Source organism: Astatotilapia calliptera, chromosome 17 (genome assembly GCF_964374335.1).
Source record: "Astatotilapia calliptera chromosome 17, fAstCal68.1, whole genome shotgun sequence".
In the NCBI taxonomy this organism is placed as follows: domain Eukaryota; kingdom Metazoa; phylum Chordata; class Actinopteri; order Cichliformes; family Cichlidae; genus Astatotilapia; species Astatotilapia calliptera.
In genome coordinates this window covers 5,507,126-5,525,136 of record NC_137438.1, presented here as the reverse complement: position 1 = coordinate 5,525,136, position 18,011 = coordinate 5,507,126, and the positions used below count along the sequence as shown (strand labels likewise).

The following is an 18,011-nucleotide window of genomic DNA, read 5'->3' as shown; positions in this document are numbered from 1 at the left end:
AATGTCTCTCTTTATAATACTGGAATGTTTTCTTAGTGGATTTAAATTGTTGTAATCTTTTCAGTGGCGAAGTTCTCTTTGATTATGAACCCCAAACATCTCATTTGGTCTAATCAGGCAGCTGCACCTAATGCCTGGAAATGCCTCTTAAATCTTTAGGAGCGTTTCCAAAAAGTAAGCACCTGTCTTTAGAGTAAAAACCTGTGTTGTCAACAGCAAATCAAAAACAGAGCAACGTCAGAGCACATTTTATGCTTCTGCTTATTTTCTGTTAGAGTGGTAGATGCTTGTTAAATATGGCCAGTGCTTCATATAATGAGAGCTTTGTATGTGCAAGTAATCCCTGTGAGCCAACAGCTCCGGCTTTAAAATGCTCTAAATGCCCCTTTTGAGACATTTTAACATTTTTGGCTGTCTGTGATATCAGTTAGAGCAGAAATAGGGAGTCGTCTTCACACACTGGGGTTAAGGTTAAGATGTGGAGTTCCACAGGGTTTCGTGCTAGGACCACTTCCGTTTACATTATAGATACTTCCTTTAGGCGGTATTATTAGAAGGCATAGCATACATTTCCATTGCTGTGCAGATGATACCCAGTTTTATCTACTCACAAAGCTAGATGACCAGTAAATTTAACTGCAGGAACGTCTTATAGACATAAAGACCTTACTCCATCTGTGCAATATGTCTAAAATTAGAAACAGCCTGTCTCGGAGTTATGCTGAAAAACTATTTTACCATCACTCTGCAACATTTATTACTTCTAGACTCAACTACTGTAATTCATTTTTATCAGGCTGTCCTGAAACTGCCTGAGAAGTTTTCATTTGATCCAAAACACAGCAACAGACAAGCTGACATAGACTACAAACAGAAAGCATATTTCTCCCATACTGCCTCTTCATTGGCTCGCTGTTAAATCCAAAATAAATTTAAAATCCTTCATGTTACATAAAATATCTTGAATAATCAGACCCATCAATAGTACTGTAAGGTAGTTTTTTAAATAAATAAATGTGGTAGTTGAAAATAATAATAGGCTTTTAAATATTTACTTGCTTGTTACTGTTTCTATACTACTTCTACAGCTATTAAAACTTTTAATATAGCTATTAAAATGGCTTATTGTAGCTTTATAATAACATTAGTTGCATAGCACGTTTCAAAACACAGAGTTGCAAAGTGGTTCACAGTTTGAATACAAACACATGATAAACACACTGAAGATCAATATGCATATTCAAACATACTGAGCCGCCTTAAAAATGGTCTGCGAGCAGCAGATTACCAACAAGCATTCTCTCATATTTCTTGTCTTCATTGATATGTTGATCGTCAAACTGTAGTTTGGCTATTGTGTTCCTTTTGAACACCATTTTTTTTCTTTTGCACACTGGCCACATTTGTACAGTCTCTTTGTGGTTGTTGTCACATGCACTGAGGCATCTGTGCTTACCTGTGGATATTTTGAAACTTCAAAGTTTCAGGGTTCTTTTACAATGTCTTTGAATTGTAATAATGTACATGGGTTTTCTTGCAACATAATGTAAACAGCAGGCATGGATAAGCTTGACTTCTGAAAAGGTTTTTTTTTTTTTTTTAAATGGGAGTTCAAGCAGGTCTGGACATGGTTCACGCTGAAGTCCTGTGGCTAATTCTCCTCCCTGTGGGTTTATTAACTTGAGATTAAGTGACCTGCTACAAGCGAAATGCTATACTAAGCATTCTTCAGTACAGACTCCAGCAGCGTTTGATAGAAGCTAATATGAAATCTGTGTTCAACAAAAGACTATCCAAGTCTCATATTATAACATAGTGATAACCTGCATATATAATAGCACTATGTGCACCCTGTCTATGACACATTCATTCTGACCTAAATTAAGCTTATTAAGCATTAAGCATAATTCATTTGTGAACAAACTGTATTTTTCTGCGAAGCGAGTGTCAGCTATAAAAGGTCTTAACAAATGTCACGAGATTCAACTTTAGTTTTGAAGATTGGAGAGCGTGTCACTAAGCCCACTGGTGTTGCGACAGAGCGGTATGAGAGGCTGGCATGCTGACATTATATAACCAATAACAAGATTAATGTAATATCAGTGTGTGTGTGTGTGTGCTAGAGTTTTGTCAGAAAGAGTGTTAGTGTGTGTCCCAGTTGGATATTAAGTACAAACAACACTCCCCACTGCTGCCACAACAATAAACTCACACAATATTTGTACTTGTACTTGTAATGTATTCTAAAAGACTGTGCGCATCCATGTGAGCACATCCACACACACACATCCATGTGAGCACATCCACACATGGATGTGTGTGTGTGGACAATGTTGCTACCAATCTAAAATAATAATGCAATTGCTATAGAGACCTGTGTCTTTTTTTCTGTATTGCTTATTGTGTGGATGATATAGACAGACTTTTTTGGGGGTTGCAGGAGGCGTGCTGTGCTTATGTGTTGATGGTGACGGCCGTCTACTGGGTGTCTGAAGCTGTTCCCTTGGGTGCTGCTGCTCTGGTCCCAGCCTTCCTCTACCCGCTCTTTGGTGTACTCAAGTCCAGTGAGGTGAGTCCTTCTTTCCAGCTGATTGTCTGGTTTGAGCTTCAGTTCTCTGAAACCTGTCTTATAAACTCTATTTGAGATGCCAAATTAAGAGTGAGTTGTATATTGAAAATTGTAGCATCTATTGTGAGCTAAAAGTTTTGATTTTTCATAACTGCAGAGCCTGGCAGAGAAGGAGAGCAAAGAAAAACAAAGATCCCGTTTTTCAGAATGAACGCGACCGATTGTGGCAGTTTCACATAGTCGGGTTAGAACATGCAGAGCAGAGACACTATGACTATGACCTCATGCTTTAATGCGTTATAAGTGAAATCTTAAACTGATTGGTACAAGGTGCTAAAAGACAGTTCAGTGTCCCACAAAATACCTAAAATTTTGCTTGCATGTTTGAAAATTGGAGGAAGTTTTAGCATCGCCTGCTCTCAATTTCTGAAAAGACAATATCTTAATCTTAGTGTCATTCTGTGCACCAGTGAATGCTGTGTGTGCTGATTCCACTTTTCTGTCTTTGTATGGAGATTTTCACATCATGTTTCTCGGGTTTTCAATGTGTCTTGTGATTAAAATGCCCGTTTGAACATTGAAAAGCACTGTAAAATAGGATAGACAGTCACGCTGAACGAAGCTTCTGACCTTCACAGGACTGAGTGCTTAACTCTTTCATGAGCACATATGCAATGTGTGTAATAACATGATTAAAACTATATGTTCAATAAATTGAATAAATGTTCTCATCAAATGCCACTACTCAAAGCTTAATAAAAAGGATATAGAAGAATAAACATAATATAAAAATGATATAATTCCCACACAGCCATGTGCTGCAAATCCTGCTACAGCACCATGCGTAGCTAAATATTTTCAAGGCAAATTACAGCTTTGACACAGTGCAGTAAATCTAAACGATAACAATTATTCTTTAATTTATTACATCCTAATTCTGGATGTCTTTTGTTAAAACTTTGCCTTATTATGCAAATATCCTCCTCCGTTCTTTCAGTTTGAAAAGGCACCAGGACTGAGACTCCTGTAGCAGTACAAAAGTCTTGGTCAGATTCTTGTTAAGGTTTTTGCTTTTTGCTAATTAAACAAGTGGGGCAGGGATAGCTCAGTAGGTAGAGTGGGTTCCCCATCGTCGGAAGGTCTGGGGTTCGAATCCACTGAAAGGCTACCCTGAGATACCCCTGAGCAAAGTACTGTCCCTACATGCTGCGCCTGCTTAGTGGCTGCCCACTGATTGAATGGGTCCAATGCAGAGAGAGTAATTCCCCTATGGGGATCAATAAAGTATACATTATTATAAGTGTTCTTGTAACTGTACAGTATGAGGCACAGGAGTCCCCAGTAGGTTTTTTTTTTTTTTTTTTACAAACTTCATCAATTTTTAGTGTTTACAGTTTTTATAAAGTAAAAATCTGCTGTACAGATCTCTATATATCTGTTTAAGTAGAGTTATGTCCATGTTAATAGGAAGAGGTTATTGAATAATTAAGAATATTCTCCTTAGAAACTGCATTGTCTTACTTTATTGGGGGTTTGCTACTTTTTTTCTAAAGCAACATTAAAGCAAGAAAAGAAAGAAAAAGGTGGTAGTAAAAATATACGTGCAGATCAGACGGTGCATGGTTTTTGTGTTCTGGACTGTGCTATGTATGCTTAAAGAAATTTGGTCCACGTGTGTGCTCCTCAGACATACATCAGTTTTTTGATTTACAGTTCTCTGTTGCTTATCCTATTACACTCCAGTGTAAACCAGAGGCATGGTCAGTCAACTGTGAAGGTTTCATTAGACATGACTGAGTGGAGAGTGCAGATGAACCCGTTAACCCAGCACTCATCATCAGTACCCACTGATGTTCTTCACATGGCCACACCCAGCCTCTTTACGACCATTAACACCACTGCCGATCCTTAATACAGTACGATTGGCGTTACTGATAGTGGTGGCCATTGGCGTCAGTTCCCTTTTTTTTTCTTTAAAAAAAAATAATACCAGTAACAGTTTCCTCTCAATTAAACTCACCTTCATCATCTTTACCTTTGTTATCTGCATTACATAAAAACTGAGTCGTGACCAAAGCGCCTTGACAAACAGTGACAAAAGCTGCCTGTTAACACTGCTGTAAGCCGCTTGTGATGGTGTTCCATAAATATGCCAGCAGAGAGCTTTATGCAACATTTCCAGTCTATTATAGCACTTTCATTTTTTTGTAATCTCCTCATTTTCTGCTGCTTTAATGCTGCTAATTTAGAGATTAGATTCCATCTTCATCTGCTGCCACTCAAGAGTGGAATATAAGAGCATCAACAATGCACAGGATCTTATCTCATCCAGTTAACAGTTAAAGTTTTCTGCGGTCATAAGTGTTCCATAAAAAAGCTAGTATTTAAAGTGATTGGAAAGGACTATGACTTGGATTTGTACCTGCAAATTGAAATGAAAACCGATTAGCCGAGTTTCAGTGCTAAACAGCTGTGGAGGATAATCTGTACACTGTATGTGAATACTGTAGCAATGATTATGTGTCTGTTAAACCTGGAGCTGTCACTACTAAGCTTTGCATTAGCTAACACTGAGATTTTAGCTATTTTAGTCATTCCTTTAACTTAATAAACAGCTTAATAACAGCTGTTATTGTTACTGTGAAGCAGCTGATAGGCTTGGATGCATTCCAGCATCTGTCTGATTCCCATTCAGGCTAAAAGTTGGTTTCTTGTTTTTAAAAGTTCATTTATGGGATTTTGACATCTTATATGACAACAAACAGTGTGGAGAGACATTTTATAGGGCCTACCCTGTGTACTTTTGTTCCCAAGAAGACCAAAGTGTAAACGTTCAGCTGCCTGTATTATTACTAGGACTTCCTCTACCCACCACATCTCCCCAATCCTGAAGCAGCTTCACTGGCTCCCGGTTAAATTTCGCATCCATTTAAAAATAATCCTCTATACATTTAAGGCTATTCATTCTCTCTCTCCACCATACCTCTCCGATTTAGTACAGATGAACTTCCCATCCCGGTGCCTCAGATCTTCATCTTCTCTTTCTCTCTCTGTTCCTTCCGCTCGTCTGATTACAATAGGGGGCAGGACTTTTAGTTGCTCTGCCCCTCGACTTTGGAATTCCTTACCCCTCTGACCTCAGAAATATTAGTTCATTCCCTCTTTTTAAGTCCACCCTCAAAACTCATCTGTTTAAAATTGCTTATGTTTAAACCTCTGTATGCTCTAACTTTTATCTGTTATTCTTATTATTGTGTATATTTCCAGTTTCTGTGTTTTTATCTGTTGTACAGTGTCCTTGGGTGCTTTGAAAGGCGCTATTTTTTAAATAAAATGTATTATTATTAAGGAAAATTAAAAGATTTTAGGTGAGAGGTGAGTGCACTTGGGATTATGTAACGCTGCAGACCTGTGAACGCTGCTGATGGGAAGTAGAGCAAATTAAGAACAACAAACCGTAAGTGCTGATCCTGTACGAGGGAGGGTGGACCGGGTGAAAGGAGGGTCTCGGAACTTCTTCCTGCCTACAACATCTCATTTTGTTTATTTTCCCAGCATCTGTTGAATTAGTTTGAAATGATGTAGACTTATCATTTGAAGTGATAATTTTTGTACCTCTGTGCGTGTTCAGGTAGCAGCAGAGTACTGCAAAGACACAACTCTGCTGCTGATGGGAGTCATTTGCCTGGCGGCCTCCATAGAGAAGTGGAACCTTCATAAACGGATTGCTTTGAGGATGGTGATGATTGCAGGGGCCAAGCCTGGCATGTGAGCATCACACTTTTGCACATTTAAACACTATAATGATGGTAAATGTAGTCATAATGTGCGCCCCCCCCCACACACACACACACACAAAAGTATAAAATGACCTCCTTCTTGTGCAGGTTGGTACTGGGCTTCATGTGCTGCACCGTATTTCTCTCCATGTGGCTCAGCAACACATCCACCACAGCCATGGTGATGCCCATAGCTGAGGCCGTCCTGCAGCAGCTGATCTGCACCGGTCTGGCAGACAGTCATGTCGACTCTGAAACAGCAGAGGTGCCTGAAGAGGACAGTGGTATGTCTGGGTCTGTCACTACATTTCTGCAAATATAACAACAGTGCTTGCACCAGTGTGGACATTAGCTAGAAGGTGCTGTAGCAGAGAGGGTCTCCTGTTAACAGGCAAACAGTCAAACTTTTCAAACTACTTCTGTCATTGACTTGACGATGCCCGTGTTTCTCTGCAGCTGTGCCAGACAAAGAGGAGAACCTGGACAAGAACCAGCTAGAGCTGCTCTACCGCAACAACTGGTATGTGTCTGTGGACATTTTGGGTCTTTATTTATGCAGTGTACACTCGATGATATGTGAATGTCTGTTTAAGTTGTCTACACAGGGTTCTGTGGTATTTCTGCAAGGATTTTACCTCTTTATCTGTGCTAATAAGTTACATCAAATGACTGTTTTCCTTCAGTCTCACTCATTTTAACCAAAGTAAAGTCAATTTTCTCTCACACAACCATACTGATTTTCTTTCTTCTCTTCTTATTTCAGCAATGACAACAATAAGCAGGAGCTCTCCACACTAAGTGACGTAAGTGACGTGTGTGTGTGTGTGTGTGTGTGTGTGTGTGTGTGTGTGTGTGTGTGTGTGTGTGTGTGTGTGTGTGTGTGTGTGTGTGTGTGTGTGTGTGTGTGTGTGTGTGTGTGTGTGTGTGTGTGTGTGAAGTACACAGAATGTGGAAATTAGCCACAGAAAAATCTATATGCTTTCACTGATTCGGTATTCTGTTGTTTTCAGACAAAAACCGCTGAGGTCAACGGTTTGGGTCTCAAGCCCATCTCAAACCAGGAATTCATAAAAAACATCAACGGCCACCTGCCACAGGTGAGCAGTGTGTCAGTGAAGAGGGTGGGCCAGAGCCATGTTGCTGGAAACAAGAGCTAGAAGCAATCTTCCTGATTGCTTCTCATGTTTGCTCTTCGTTTACAACATTTTCATCACTCTAGGTTGAGATTGAAATCCCAAATGTAAAGAGGGTGAAGATGAGAAGAGACTCCCAGTATCCCACCAAAAGGGATCACATGATCTGTAAATGCCTGTCACTAAGCATCACGTATGCAGCGACCATCGGAGGACTCATCACCATCACCGGCACGTCAACCAACCTCATCTTTGCTGAACAGTTTAACACGTAAGTATGCTCACGTATGTGGTATCTACACAAACGCTTGCTTATGTAATGATTTAAATAAGCTTCCAAAATCTGTTGACAGTAATATTAAATCTACTTTACAAACCGTTCAGAACCAGAGAGAGATGCTGGTCTGTAATGGCTTTGGATGACTGCAGACATCTCCTCAGTTCTCAGACATGTTTACAGCTTGGTTGATTTCTTGGCTGCTGTGTTCTCTATTTTGAAAAAGTTTATGTTAGCTGAGTGTCTGGGGCCACAAGAGATCAAACTAATCAGCCTCTACAGTGCTCACAGAGATGATTTCATCTGGCCACTGCCTGACAGAATGGCCTCCTTCATGTCACAGCTTGTGGACAAAAGTCAGGTTTTGATCTGTGTGGGATTGCGTGTGTGCTAGTAGTTGTGATGCTAACAGGGACAGCAACAAATCTAAGCAGTGTAAAGTAAAATCTCATAGATTAGAGATTTAAGCTTGAAATTCGTTGATTGTGTGTACTTATTCAGTTTAGTTGATCCAAAACTGGAGTCCATGCTCGTACAACAAGTGATAAACTTGACATCAGTTGCTTTGACAAGCATATTTGTACAGATTGTGGATGTGATTTTAGTCAGTGCTGCACAAATACAACCAAACTTATAAAAATAAATTCAAACATACAGACAAATTAAACAAAAAAGCCTTTTTATCTATGCTATGTGCTTTTGACACATTAGTATGTGTCTACACGAAGTGGAGGACTTGTCACTGTCAGTCCCATGATATGTGAATGAGGGCAGAGACGCTAACAAAGCAATGTTAGATTTATCGGAGGGTTATTTTAGTACCCGGCTAACTTTTAGAAGCTGAAAATGAGCTGTTTGTTTGCAGGTTTCTCTTAGCTAGCTACTTGTGGAGTTCCATAGGGTTCTGCCTGGGACCAGTTCTATTCAAATTATTCATTCATCACTTAGGCAATATTCTGTGTACATTTTCATTGCTATGCAGATGATACCCAGCTTTATATATCCATTAAGCCAGATAACACACTCCAATTAATTAAAGTGCAGGGATTTCTTAAAGACATAATGACCTAGAAGACCTCCAATTGTGAGATTATTGTACTTGGCCCTTAAATATCTTAGAAACATTGTATGTAACCAGATATTTACTCTGGATGGCATTACCTTGGCCTCCAGTGTAATGACTACTTTCCTGCATTTGCATAAAATCTCTAAAAGTAGAAACATCCTGTCTCAGAGTGATGCTGGAAAACTATTCCATGCATTTATTACTTCTAGGGTGGACTACTGTAAATATTCCTGAAAAGCTTTCAGTTGATCCTTTTTTTTTTTTTTTTTGTTTGGCCTGTCCCGTTTGGCTCTTTTGCCATCAGAATTGTTGTCTAAAGGCAAAGAAAGATGCCCAACGGATGGAAAGATGCCCAACGGATTGATCAGTTGATCCTAAATGCTGCAGAAAGAGTACTGGGAAGGACTAGAAAGAGAGAGCAGATTTCTTCCACACTGGCTTCTCTTCATTGGCTCTGTCTGTTAAATCCAGAATTGAGTTTAAAATCTTTATCCTCACATACAATCAGGCTCTGTCTTATCTGTGAAACTCATAGTACTGTATCACCTCAGTAGAGCACTTTGCTCTCAGACTGCTGGCTTACTTGTGGTTCCTATAATATTGAAAATGGAATGGGAGGGAGAATCTTCAGCTTTCAGGCCCCTCTTCTATGGAAGTTCTGATTCAGGAGATAATCTGTCTCCTTTTAAAAGAACGCTTAAAACTTTCCTTTTTAGTAAAGCTTATAGTTGGGTCTAGATCAGGTATCCCTGAATCCTTCCTTAGTTAACCTGCTGTAGACTTAGGCTGCTAGGTTTTCTCTGTTATTGTAGGGTCTTTACCTTACAATATAAAGCACCTTGAGCCAACTATGGTTTGGTGCTATATGAATAAAATAGGATTGAATGGAACTGCAAACATATCATTACTCATAGCTTTCTGAATCAACTCTTTTTATTTTTAACTGATGATTCAGAAATGTAGTATCCTAAAACTGAAATCAGGATATTTGGTTTTATTTTTAAAGTCAGTTTATGTTGAAGTCTCTGACTAATTGCCAACGTTGGCTTGATCTATAATCTCAGTAAACATTTTCCTGATGAGTTTATGGTCTCCAGTCGCTATCTTAATTCTCATTGAATACACTGTAATGCTCATTTGATACATTATGGTCCCCATTAGAGTTAAAAAGGACTATAAAGACAAGTAGAGGCTGGTTACCATAATGACAAATAATACCCATACGAGATCTAGGTTAAAAAAATCCTGCTAGCAACATCCATCTTTTATGTACGTCTGTGCTGAAGCCTCACATCTTATAACTTTCTTCCACTTTTGCCTGCTGATGAAAGGCTGTTTTTTTTTTTGTTTTTTTTTTAAAATTTTTTTTTTAAGTGAGATACTTTAAAAATTTAGTTCTGTTTTTTTCTGACAGGACTGCATCTTTGAATTATTACCCCCTCCACTGTACGCTTAATTGTTCTCTGTCTCCATTTGTACATAATTTTGCGGTAATAGAAGCTGGATTTTGTGTTTCAGTGGTGAAAGTTCTGCTCTTATTAAAGATACTCGTGTAAACTGGGTTTCAACTATTTAAACTGTGCAACGAATCCAGTGTTTCATGGCTCCAGAGCCCCACCAGCAGACTGTCAGCGTTTTTAAATGTGTCTCTTTAGTACGGATCATAAAATTTAACCCAGCACAGGAAATCCTGATGGACACTGACACTGATGTTGTCAATATATTATGATTTTTATTACTTTAGTTCTTTTTAAAATGCAATTTGGTGTTAACATGAAATCTTAAAAGCTCTAGAATAGTTTCATACTTTTATTTAATTTATTGTGTTCTTGTTTTTCATAAATGAAACTTTCTATTTGCCTGAAATATCTCATTTTTTTCTCTCTGCTGTTATTTTATATAGAAACTCATGGTTCCCAGAGGTCTGTTTTCCCTGATTCTTTCTGTCGAGCTATGAGGTTGATGGGGTTTTCCCCTCATATTATCTAGGTGATGGGATCTGTAAAATTTGATGCAGATATCTATGATTCTCAGAGGATGACAAGCAGCCCAGTCATTTTCCCATACTTTTTATTGGCTCGCTTTCACTTTTCCATCCACGATGAGAATGCCCGGAGGTCAGAGAAGGCATGGCAGAGTTGTTTGTGCAGCAGATACGTGATCACCGTATTTGCATGTCACCTTTACTCTGCTTAGCGTCGTTACAGAGCAGTGAAGCATATCAGAGCAAACACAGTTTATTACCTATATAGCTTTAAATGAAACAACAGTGGAGACCAACAACTTGTCTTATAGCTTAAAGTGCACTAATCATAAACTACTGATACACTACACAGAGGGCTATTAATGTTGATGATATGGTCTCCTCACAGTTTTCTCAGATTTCTTTTTCTCTGTGGAAAAAAGGGGGAGGTTATCCTCACCTATCCCAGCTGTCACTGGGTGGAATTAGGGTACAGAGATCACCAAGGATACATAGTTAACTGAAAAAACAACAACATTTTAATTAGCTAAAATAAGAATAAAAACTTAATCTTTGAAAAAACAAACAACTGAAACCATTTATGAGCTTAGAAAGCAACAGTGAATGTCATTTAGTTCCAGTGGATTCTAGATTCAAAGTATCTCCAAATCTGAGCAACTAACACCTAAACATTCCACATCAGGGACGTCAAACTACACGGTGGGCCACTTTGATCGTATCAATCGTATCAGCGAATCAACCCTTTCTGTCAGAATAAAGACATTTCACTCAACATTTAATCCCTGATAACTCTTAATATCAGAAAAAGAAGTCCAGTTTCAACAGTACATTTCAACTTTTCTACATGACAAATGTGTTAAATTAAATAGACGTTCTAGTTAATCACAGAAAATATAGTAAATCTTGAAAAAACAGGAACATTTTTGTCATTTTCCTGTGTATCTGTTAGTTTCTTGCAGTATGAATGGCAATGGAGAAGGTTTTGTCAGTAGGGAAACCTGGAAAACTTCTCAAAATACAGTCAGAAGTTCCTAATTTATACACATTTTCCAAAACCTTCTAGGATTGGAGGAGTTGCTGGGCTAATTCCGGCCCCCGGGCCTTATGTTTGAAACCACTGTTCTAGATGTATGAACAGCACTACTCTTTAAACATGAATACATTTAATTAGGTGATAAACTTACCTTTCAATAGGTTATCAATAAAGGGTTGTAAATATTAATAGTATATTGCAGAAGTGTGTAGCAACCGTGTGGTTAGAGCAGGTCGTCTACTACAGTAAGGGGAAGGTTGGTAGTTTGATTCCCACCTGGATGCTCCAGGCTGCATGCTAAAGTATCCCTGAGTTACTCCTCATATGAGTGTGAATGTGAACTTAGATGTAGGGCATTAATGGATACTTTTTGGCTGCTCTCTTATCCACAAGGGGGCGCTACACAAGTCCCTCCACACATTTTTTGTTATAGCAAATGTTACGCCAGATACCTTCCTGATGCAGCCCCAAAGGGATTTGTGTCTCTTCCCGGGATTGAACTAATATCTTCCACTTGTTAGGTGAATGTGTAAAGATATTACAAAGCTTTATATATAAGGCTGAATATTAGAAAGTGGCATCCTTTCTGGCATGTCATGTTGGTTCTCTTCTTTTAAAATAGATAGATGCTGCTGCTTTACTCTGTAACTGCGTTCTGCTCTATAGAAGCTTCTTAAGTGTTTCTTAAGAGAATTTCGGTGACCCATTATGGCTTCTGTCCAGTAGTGTAGTATAGCTCTCTGAGCTGTGATAGTCACAGTCTTATCAGTGTGGACAGTCAGCTGTAATGCTGCACAGATAAGTAAATGAGAATGACAACATCTGTCAGTCAAAGCAAACACACGTGACCGAGGCTGGGTCAATGTGTGTAGCTGATGTGAGTTAATCTGCTATTTTTAAACGTGATAAGGTTCCATTTTTATCGGCCGTGACACATGCCGTCACAAGTCATGAGGCTCAGCCCCTAAAGAGCCAGTGTGTAGCAATGCGTATATTACACATTAAAGTGAAATGAATACCGATGAGTGTGGTTTAAAGCTGCTGTTTCCAACTGTCTTTCCAGCCGTTATCCAGACGCAAAGGTGATCAACTTTGGCACATGGTTCATCTTCAGCTTCCCCATCGCCATCATCATGCTGGTTCTCACCTGGCTGTGGCTGCACTTCCTTTTCCTCGGCTGCAAGTGAGTGCCCGTTCGAGGATCTTTGTGTGTGTGCTGTGTTGCTAGTTGCTGTGCTAATGGTCACAGGCAGGGGTGTGATTACAGAGGTGGGTCTCCTACTTGCCCACATCTCCATGTTGTCATTATGGACTCATGGTAATCCTGCTGCCTGTATGTTGTTGAGGCTACAGCTTGAAAAGCACAAAGCGACCGTATCAGGTCACCGTGTGGTTGATCTTGTTGTTGCTGTCTGTGTGTTCAGCTTCAGAGAAACCTGCTCACTCAGTAAGAAACGCAAAACCAGGAGAGAGATGCTGTCAGAGAGGAGGATCCACGAGGAGTACGCAAAGCTGGGACCCATCAGGTGTGTGCCAGAGCTGAAACGATGCAAAATAATTTCCCGAAATTCCAACTCTGATGTCAACTCTTCCACTTTTTATGTATATTTAAAGGACTAAATTCACCTGTGTGTAAATATAAGCTATGCATTTGCATCTTACTCACGAGCCTAGACGTGACATTTTGTCCCCATCGTGTTGTCACTCATGTAATTGTTGCTGACGCGCTTTTGTGGATTGTGTGTGCAGCTACCCAGAGGTGGTGACAGGTGTTTTCTTCATCCTGATGACACTGCTGTGGTTCACCAGAGAGCCTGGCTTTGTGCCCGGCTGGACGTCGCTCTTTGAAAAGTAAGTACTGATAATGTCGCGCCGGATCACCACAAACGTTCAGAAGTGTTAGTGGTCAGACACTTTAGGGAAGCACTGGTTCTCCGTAACAAATACACACCCTGTCACATAGAGTAGGTATAATAGTAGGTATAATAGACACTTAGTAAGGAGTGCTTATGCTCTTTTCATACACCATATTTTTGATTTTTGGCCTCTGTTAGAGTACTTTTGCATTATCTGTTTTATATCTGTGTATTCTTAATTTCTCTCTCAGGAAAGGCTACAGGACTGATGCAACGGTGTCTGTTCTTCTGGGCTTCCTCCTCTTCCTCATCCCTGCCAGGCGGCCCTTCTCTTCCTCCTCTTGCTGTAAAAACTCAGGTCAGCACTCGAGCACCTTTGGGTTGTCTCATCAGGGCTCCATTTGGTGGCTTTAAAACATATTGAATAATAAAAAAGGGCCCAGTGATGTTGTTCAGCTAGCTTCGTTAACATTCGTATACTACCTCAGATTATTTTAACAGCACATTACAGATGTTGTGAGCCATTCATTTGAGATTTGGTAAAATAAATGACTTTTCAAGTGTTTGTCAACCACAAGTATTACATGATATTATTCCCCCAGATCCTGCTCTATTGACATTTTTTTCTGTCAATTTAAAATATTAGATGATGATTCAGAGTCTGACCCACTGGCTCCCATGATCACCTGGAAGGACTTCCAGAGACTCATGCCGTGGGAGATCGTCATCCTGGTTGGTGGAGGCTATGCACTGGCAGCGGGCTGCAAGGTACTACGAATATATGTCTGTGTGTTCTTGTATTACTCTACTGCTCTGGCATCATAGCATCTGGGTAATCTGAATCTGCGATCCATTTTCACCATTATAAATTTCTTGATTACTTTGATGGAGTTAATGTGATTTCAACACGTATCTACAAGAGACTGTAGCTATAAAAGAGAAGAATCATTTCACATATTATTACATTAGGTAATGGTGGGGATATGAACAGCATGTAGAAAGCTGATTAATGTTGCGTGTGTGTGTAGGTGTCCGGCCTGTCAGTGTGGATTGGCAGACAGCTGGAGCCCATGAGTGGTCTTCCTCCCTGGGCGGTCACCCTGCTAGCCTGCCTGCTGGTTTCTGCGGTCACCGAGTTCGCCTCCAACCCAGCAACTCTCACCGTCTTCCTGCCCATCCTGTCTGCGCTGGTACGACATATTCTCTTTCATATCGCAACACCTGTTCCTCATTAATGATCATAAAAATGTCATAAATCATTAAAAACACTCACATAAATGACCTGGAGGATATTCAGTCTAACAGGTCTGCACTAATGTGCTGCTTGAAAATACTTTTTCATTTTTAAACTGTGCTAATTACTTCTGATGTGGGCCACGAATTTGAATAATCTTTACCAGGTGGTCTAAATAGTACTGGTTACATAACCATTACATAAGTGCGTGCGTGTAACAGTGCAAACAATGTAAAGCTTGAGGCAAGTGGCACTGATTGTGAGGCCGAGTTCTCTTTTTATATACATATAGATATCTAAAACATATGGAAGCTCGTTTCCGCCACTAAATAAAAACAAAGAAGCTAGTATCCATAACTCGAAATTTCGAGTTACTTTTCTCAAAATTTCGAGTTAGCTCTGCCAATCAAAAATATACGTGAATGAGGTCACTTTCTTGTTACCCGGAAGCATATGGCGCAGAGGACCGCACACTCAAAAACGGATCCCAACAAATTGGCGCTTTCGCGAGTATGTTTGCTGATAGTAACACCATGTGATTCAGCCAATAACACAGGGATTTCATCATTTGTGAAGCCAGGCTGAAAACACTCAGCAATCTGTGCATTCACAACTGGATGTAATACTGGTAGCTTAGCTGTAGCATTTGTAGCTGAGGGCTTCAGCTTCCGGGTAACAAGGAAATGACGTCATTCACGTAGATTACTGATTGGCAGCGCTAACTCGAAATTTCGAGTTACTTTTCTCAAAATTTTGAGTTAATAAATCGAAATTTCGAGAAAATAACTTGGAAGTTTGAGTTATGGATCCTTTTTTTTTTTTTTTTTTGTATTGGCGGAAACGGGCTTCCATAAAAACAACCTGTGTTATTTATACTCTTATACTATACTGGGATAGCAGCACAAACACATGTAAGAGTAGGGGAAAAATATTTGTGCATCTGCACATTATGACCCTTTTACTCAGAACCCCCCCCAAAAACTGCTGTACTGGCAATAATCCATTTTAGCTGTCAGTGGTGACGTTTTCTCACCAGTACGTCACAAGCCATTTTATTGCAGAATGGCGCCTGTTCCTCGTGCACTTACTCATAAAGTGCACATCAAGGCTCTTTTTATTTCACAGCAGGTGCCATAATACTTCACCTCTGTCCAGTTGTTAACTGATGATGTATGAACCCTGCTTCCGGCTCCAAACTACACTGCATTCATTAAGGCTAAAGTCTTTTTTTTAACATGTTTTAATGATTTTTGTCTTGTTCTATGTAATCTCAACCGGCCCTTAAAATATAGTCAGTGATGTCTGTCGGCTTCTGTGGGTTTTTATTACCACTCTTGTTGCATGTTTTAAAGTTCAGTTTAAAAAAAAAACAACCTTAAAATGCTTACCATTGTAACAGCAGATAAAATTGTACATGTGCAATTTTTTTTTATTTTTCCCCACATTGCAAAAGTATGACATCATAGCGACAGGATGGGTCAGTTGTGACGTTAATTCTAGACAAACATTTTTATGATTATATTATGTGAAAATGTTGTTTTTAAGTGTCATATCAACTTTTGTAGCAGTTGGTAACTCTGACCTTCTCTTTCTCCCATTTGTTAAATTTTTCTTTATCATCCTTTTTTCTTTTCTCTTCCCTCCTTCTACATTTTTCCGAGTTATCTATAACCTCTGTACTCCCAACCATTTCACCTCTCCTCTTCGCACTTGTCTTTTTTCTTCATTACTCTCTCTTTACCCCCTTTGTTCTTCTTCATTGCGTACTTCTCTGTCCAGTCGGAGACTCTGCACATCAACCCCCTCCACACTTTGATCCCTTCCACCATGTGCGTGTCATTTGGGGTCATGCTTCCAGTGGGGAACCCCCCCAACGCCATCGTCTTCAGTTACGGCCACGTGCAGATCAGGGACATGGTACGACACACAAACACACACTCACTGTCCCACAATCTTCTTGCACCTGCGGAATCAAAAGACTTCCGGGAACAGCGTATCCAATTCGAGGCTCTTTTTATTTCGTACTATGTGGCAAACAGAAACTCTTGATGCTTACTGAAGTAATTTTTCTCCTCCTCATCTCCAGGTCAAAGCAGGTTTTGGGGTGAATCTGATTGGCGTGGCAGTGGTAATGTTGGCCATCACCACCTGGGGGGTTCCACTCTTCAATCTGACTGAGTTCCCAGCCTGGGCACTGGCCAGGAATGTCACTGGGAGCTTATAACTAACAGTGGGCAGGTGCTGGTGGTACAAAGCGGGGATGAACTCAAAAACAGATGAGGAAGAGACTGGGCAAGTGTTGCGATTGCTCAGAATTATACTGATTAAACAGACCTTAAAAGAAGAACATGGATGTGGTGAGAAGGAGAAGAAGTGGAGAAACAACCCTCACCAGCTGCTTAGATATACTATTATATACTGGCCATACTGGTGTGTTACAAGGAATGTTAAACGCCTTTGGCCACTGGAGGACATTAAACTCCAACTGAAACCTTAAAAAATCAAGAACTGATTTAGTTTTTTTGATTTGTAGTAGAAGAAAAATGATAAGTTACAGTTTTACAGTAAACCTGAAATACATTTTCAGATCTACAACATCCTTTCATTTCACTGTTTTTAGATAGAAATAAGCTACATAAGGCCACTGTAGACAAGTCTCTTTTTATTGCATGTTTGCTGAACTTAAACATTTCCAATGAAATATACTTTTTACAACTAAATTGAACACATTTCAGCATTTCTGGAAAAAATCGGTCTTGTCTTTCGTGTAAGAGGGAAGAAGTGGTTGCTGGATTAAAGCGAGAAAAGAGCATGAAAAGAGAAATCTACCGTGGCTGCCAGTGTACTGTATATGTAGAGCTACTGTACTTTTTACGTTGAACACCGTGGGCCTTCCTTACACATTTCATGCACATTCTTACCAAAGTTTCTGAAGCTGCTTTTGTGTCCTAAAATGCTGTGAACGTTACAATTCTTGTTGCTACATGTTACTCGAACACTGCAGTGCCTTTTACAGTGCCTTGTGTTAATGAATTTACACACTACTTTAACATGACCTACTATCAAACTTCTTATCCCAA

At 39.7% G+C, this 18,011-nt stretch overlaps 1 protein-coding gene across 2 annotated transcripts in view; it reads left to right on the top strand.

The window, feature by feature from the left end:
• The window catches only part of slc13a4 (solute carrier family 13 member 4), a 22,573-nt gene extending 4,562 nt beyond the window's left edge, over positions 1-18,011 (top strand). Inside the window, exons 2-16 of one of the 2 annotated variants that reach the window (XM_026146348.2) lie at positions 2,441-2,569; positions 6,201-6,337; positions 6,457-6,632; positions 6,805-6,868; positions 7,112-7,151; positions 7,359-7,445; positions 7,568-7,752; positions 12,905-13,024; positions 13,266-13,367; positions 13,591-13,692; positions 13,949-14,055; positions 14,344-14,465; positions 14,726-14,887; positions 16,711-16,848; positions 17,018-18,011. In XM_026146348.2, coding sequence (XP_026002133.1) covers positions 2,441-2,569; positions 6,201-6,337; positions 6,457-6,632; positions 6,805-6,868; positions 7,112-7,151; positions 7,359-7,445; positions 7,568-7,752; positions 12,905-13,024; positions 13,266-13,367; positions 13,591-13,692; positions 13,949-14,055; positions 14,344-14,465; positions 14,726-14,887; positions 16,711-16,848; positions 17,018-17,155 — 1,809 coding nt within the window. In that variant the 3' untranslated portion in view covers positions 17,156-18,011. Of the gene's footprint in view, positions 1-2,440; positions 2,570-6,200; positions 6,338-6,456; positions 6,633-6,804; positions 6,869-7,111; positions 7,161-7,358; positions 7,446-7,567; positions 7,753-12,904; positions 13,025-13,265; positions 13,368-13,590; positions 13,693-13,948; positions 14,056-14,343; positions 14,466-14,725; positions 14,888-16,710; positions 16,849-17,017 lie in introns of both variants that reach the window. The other variant, XM_026146347.2, reaches the window with a different exon arrangement.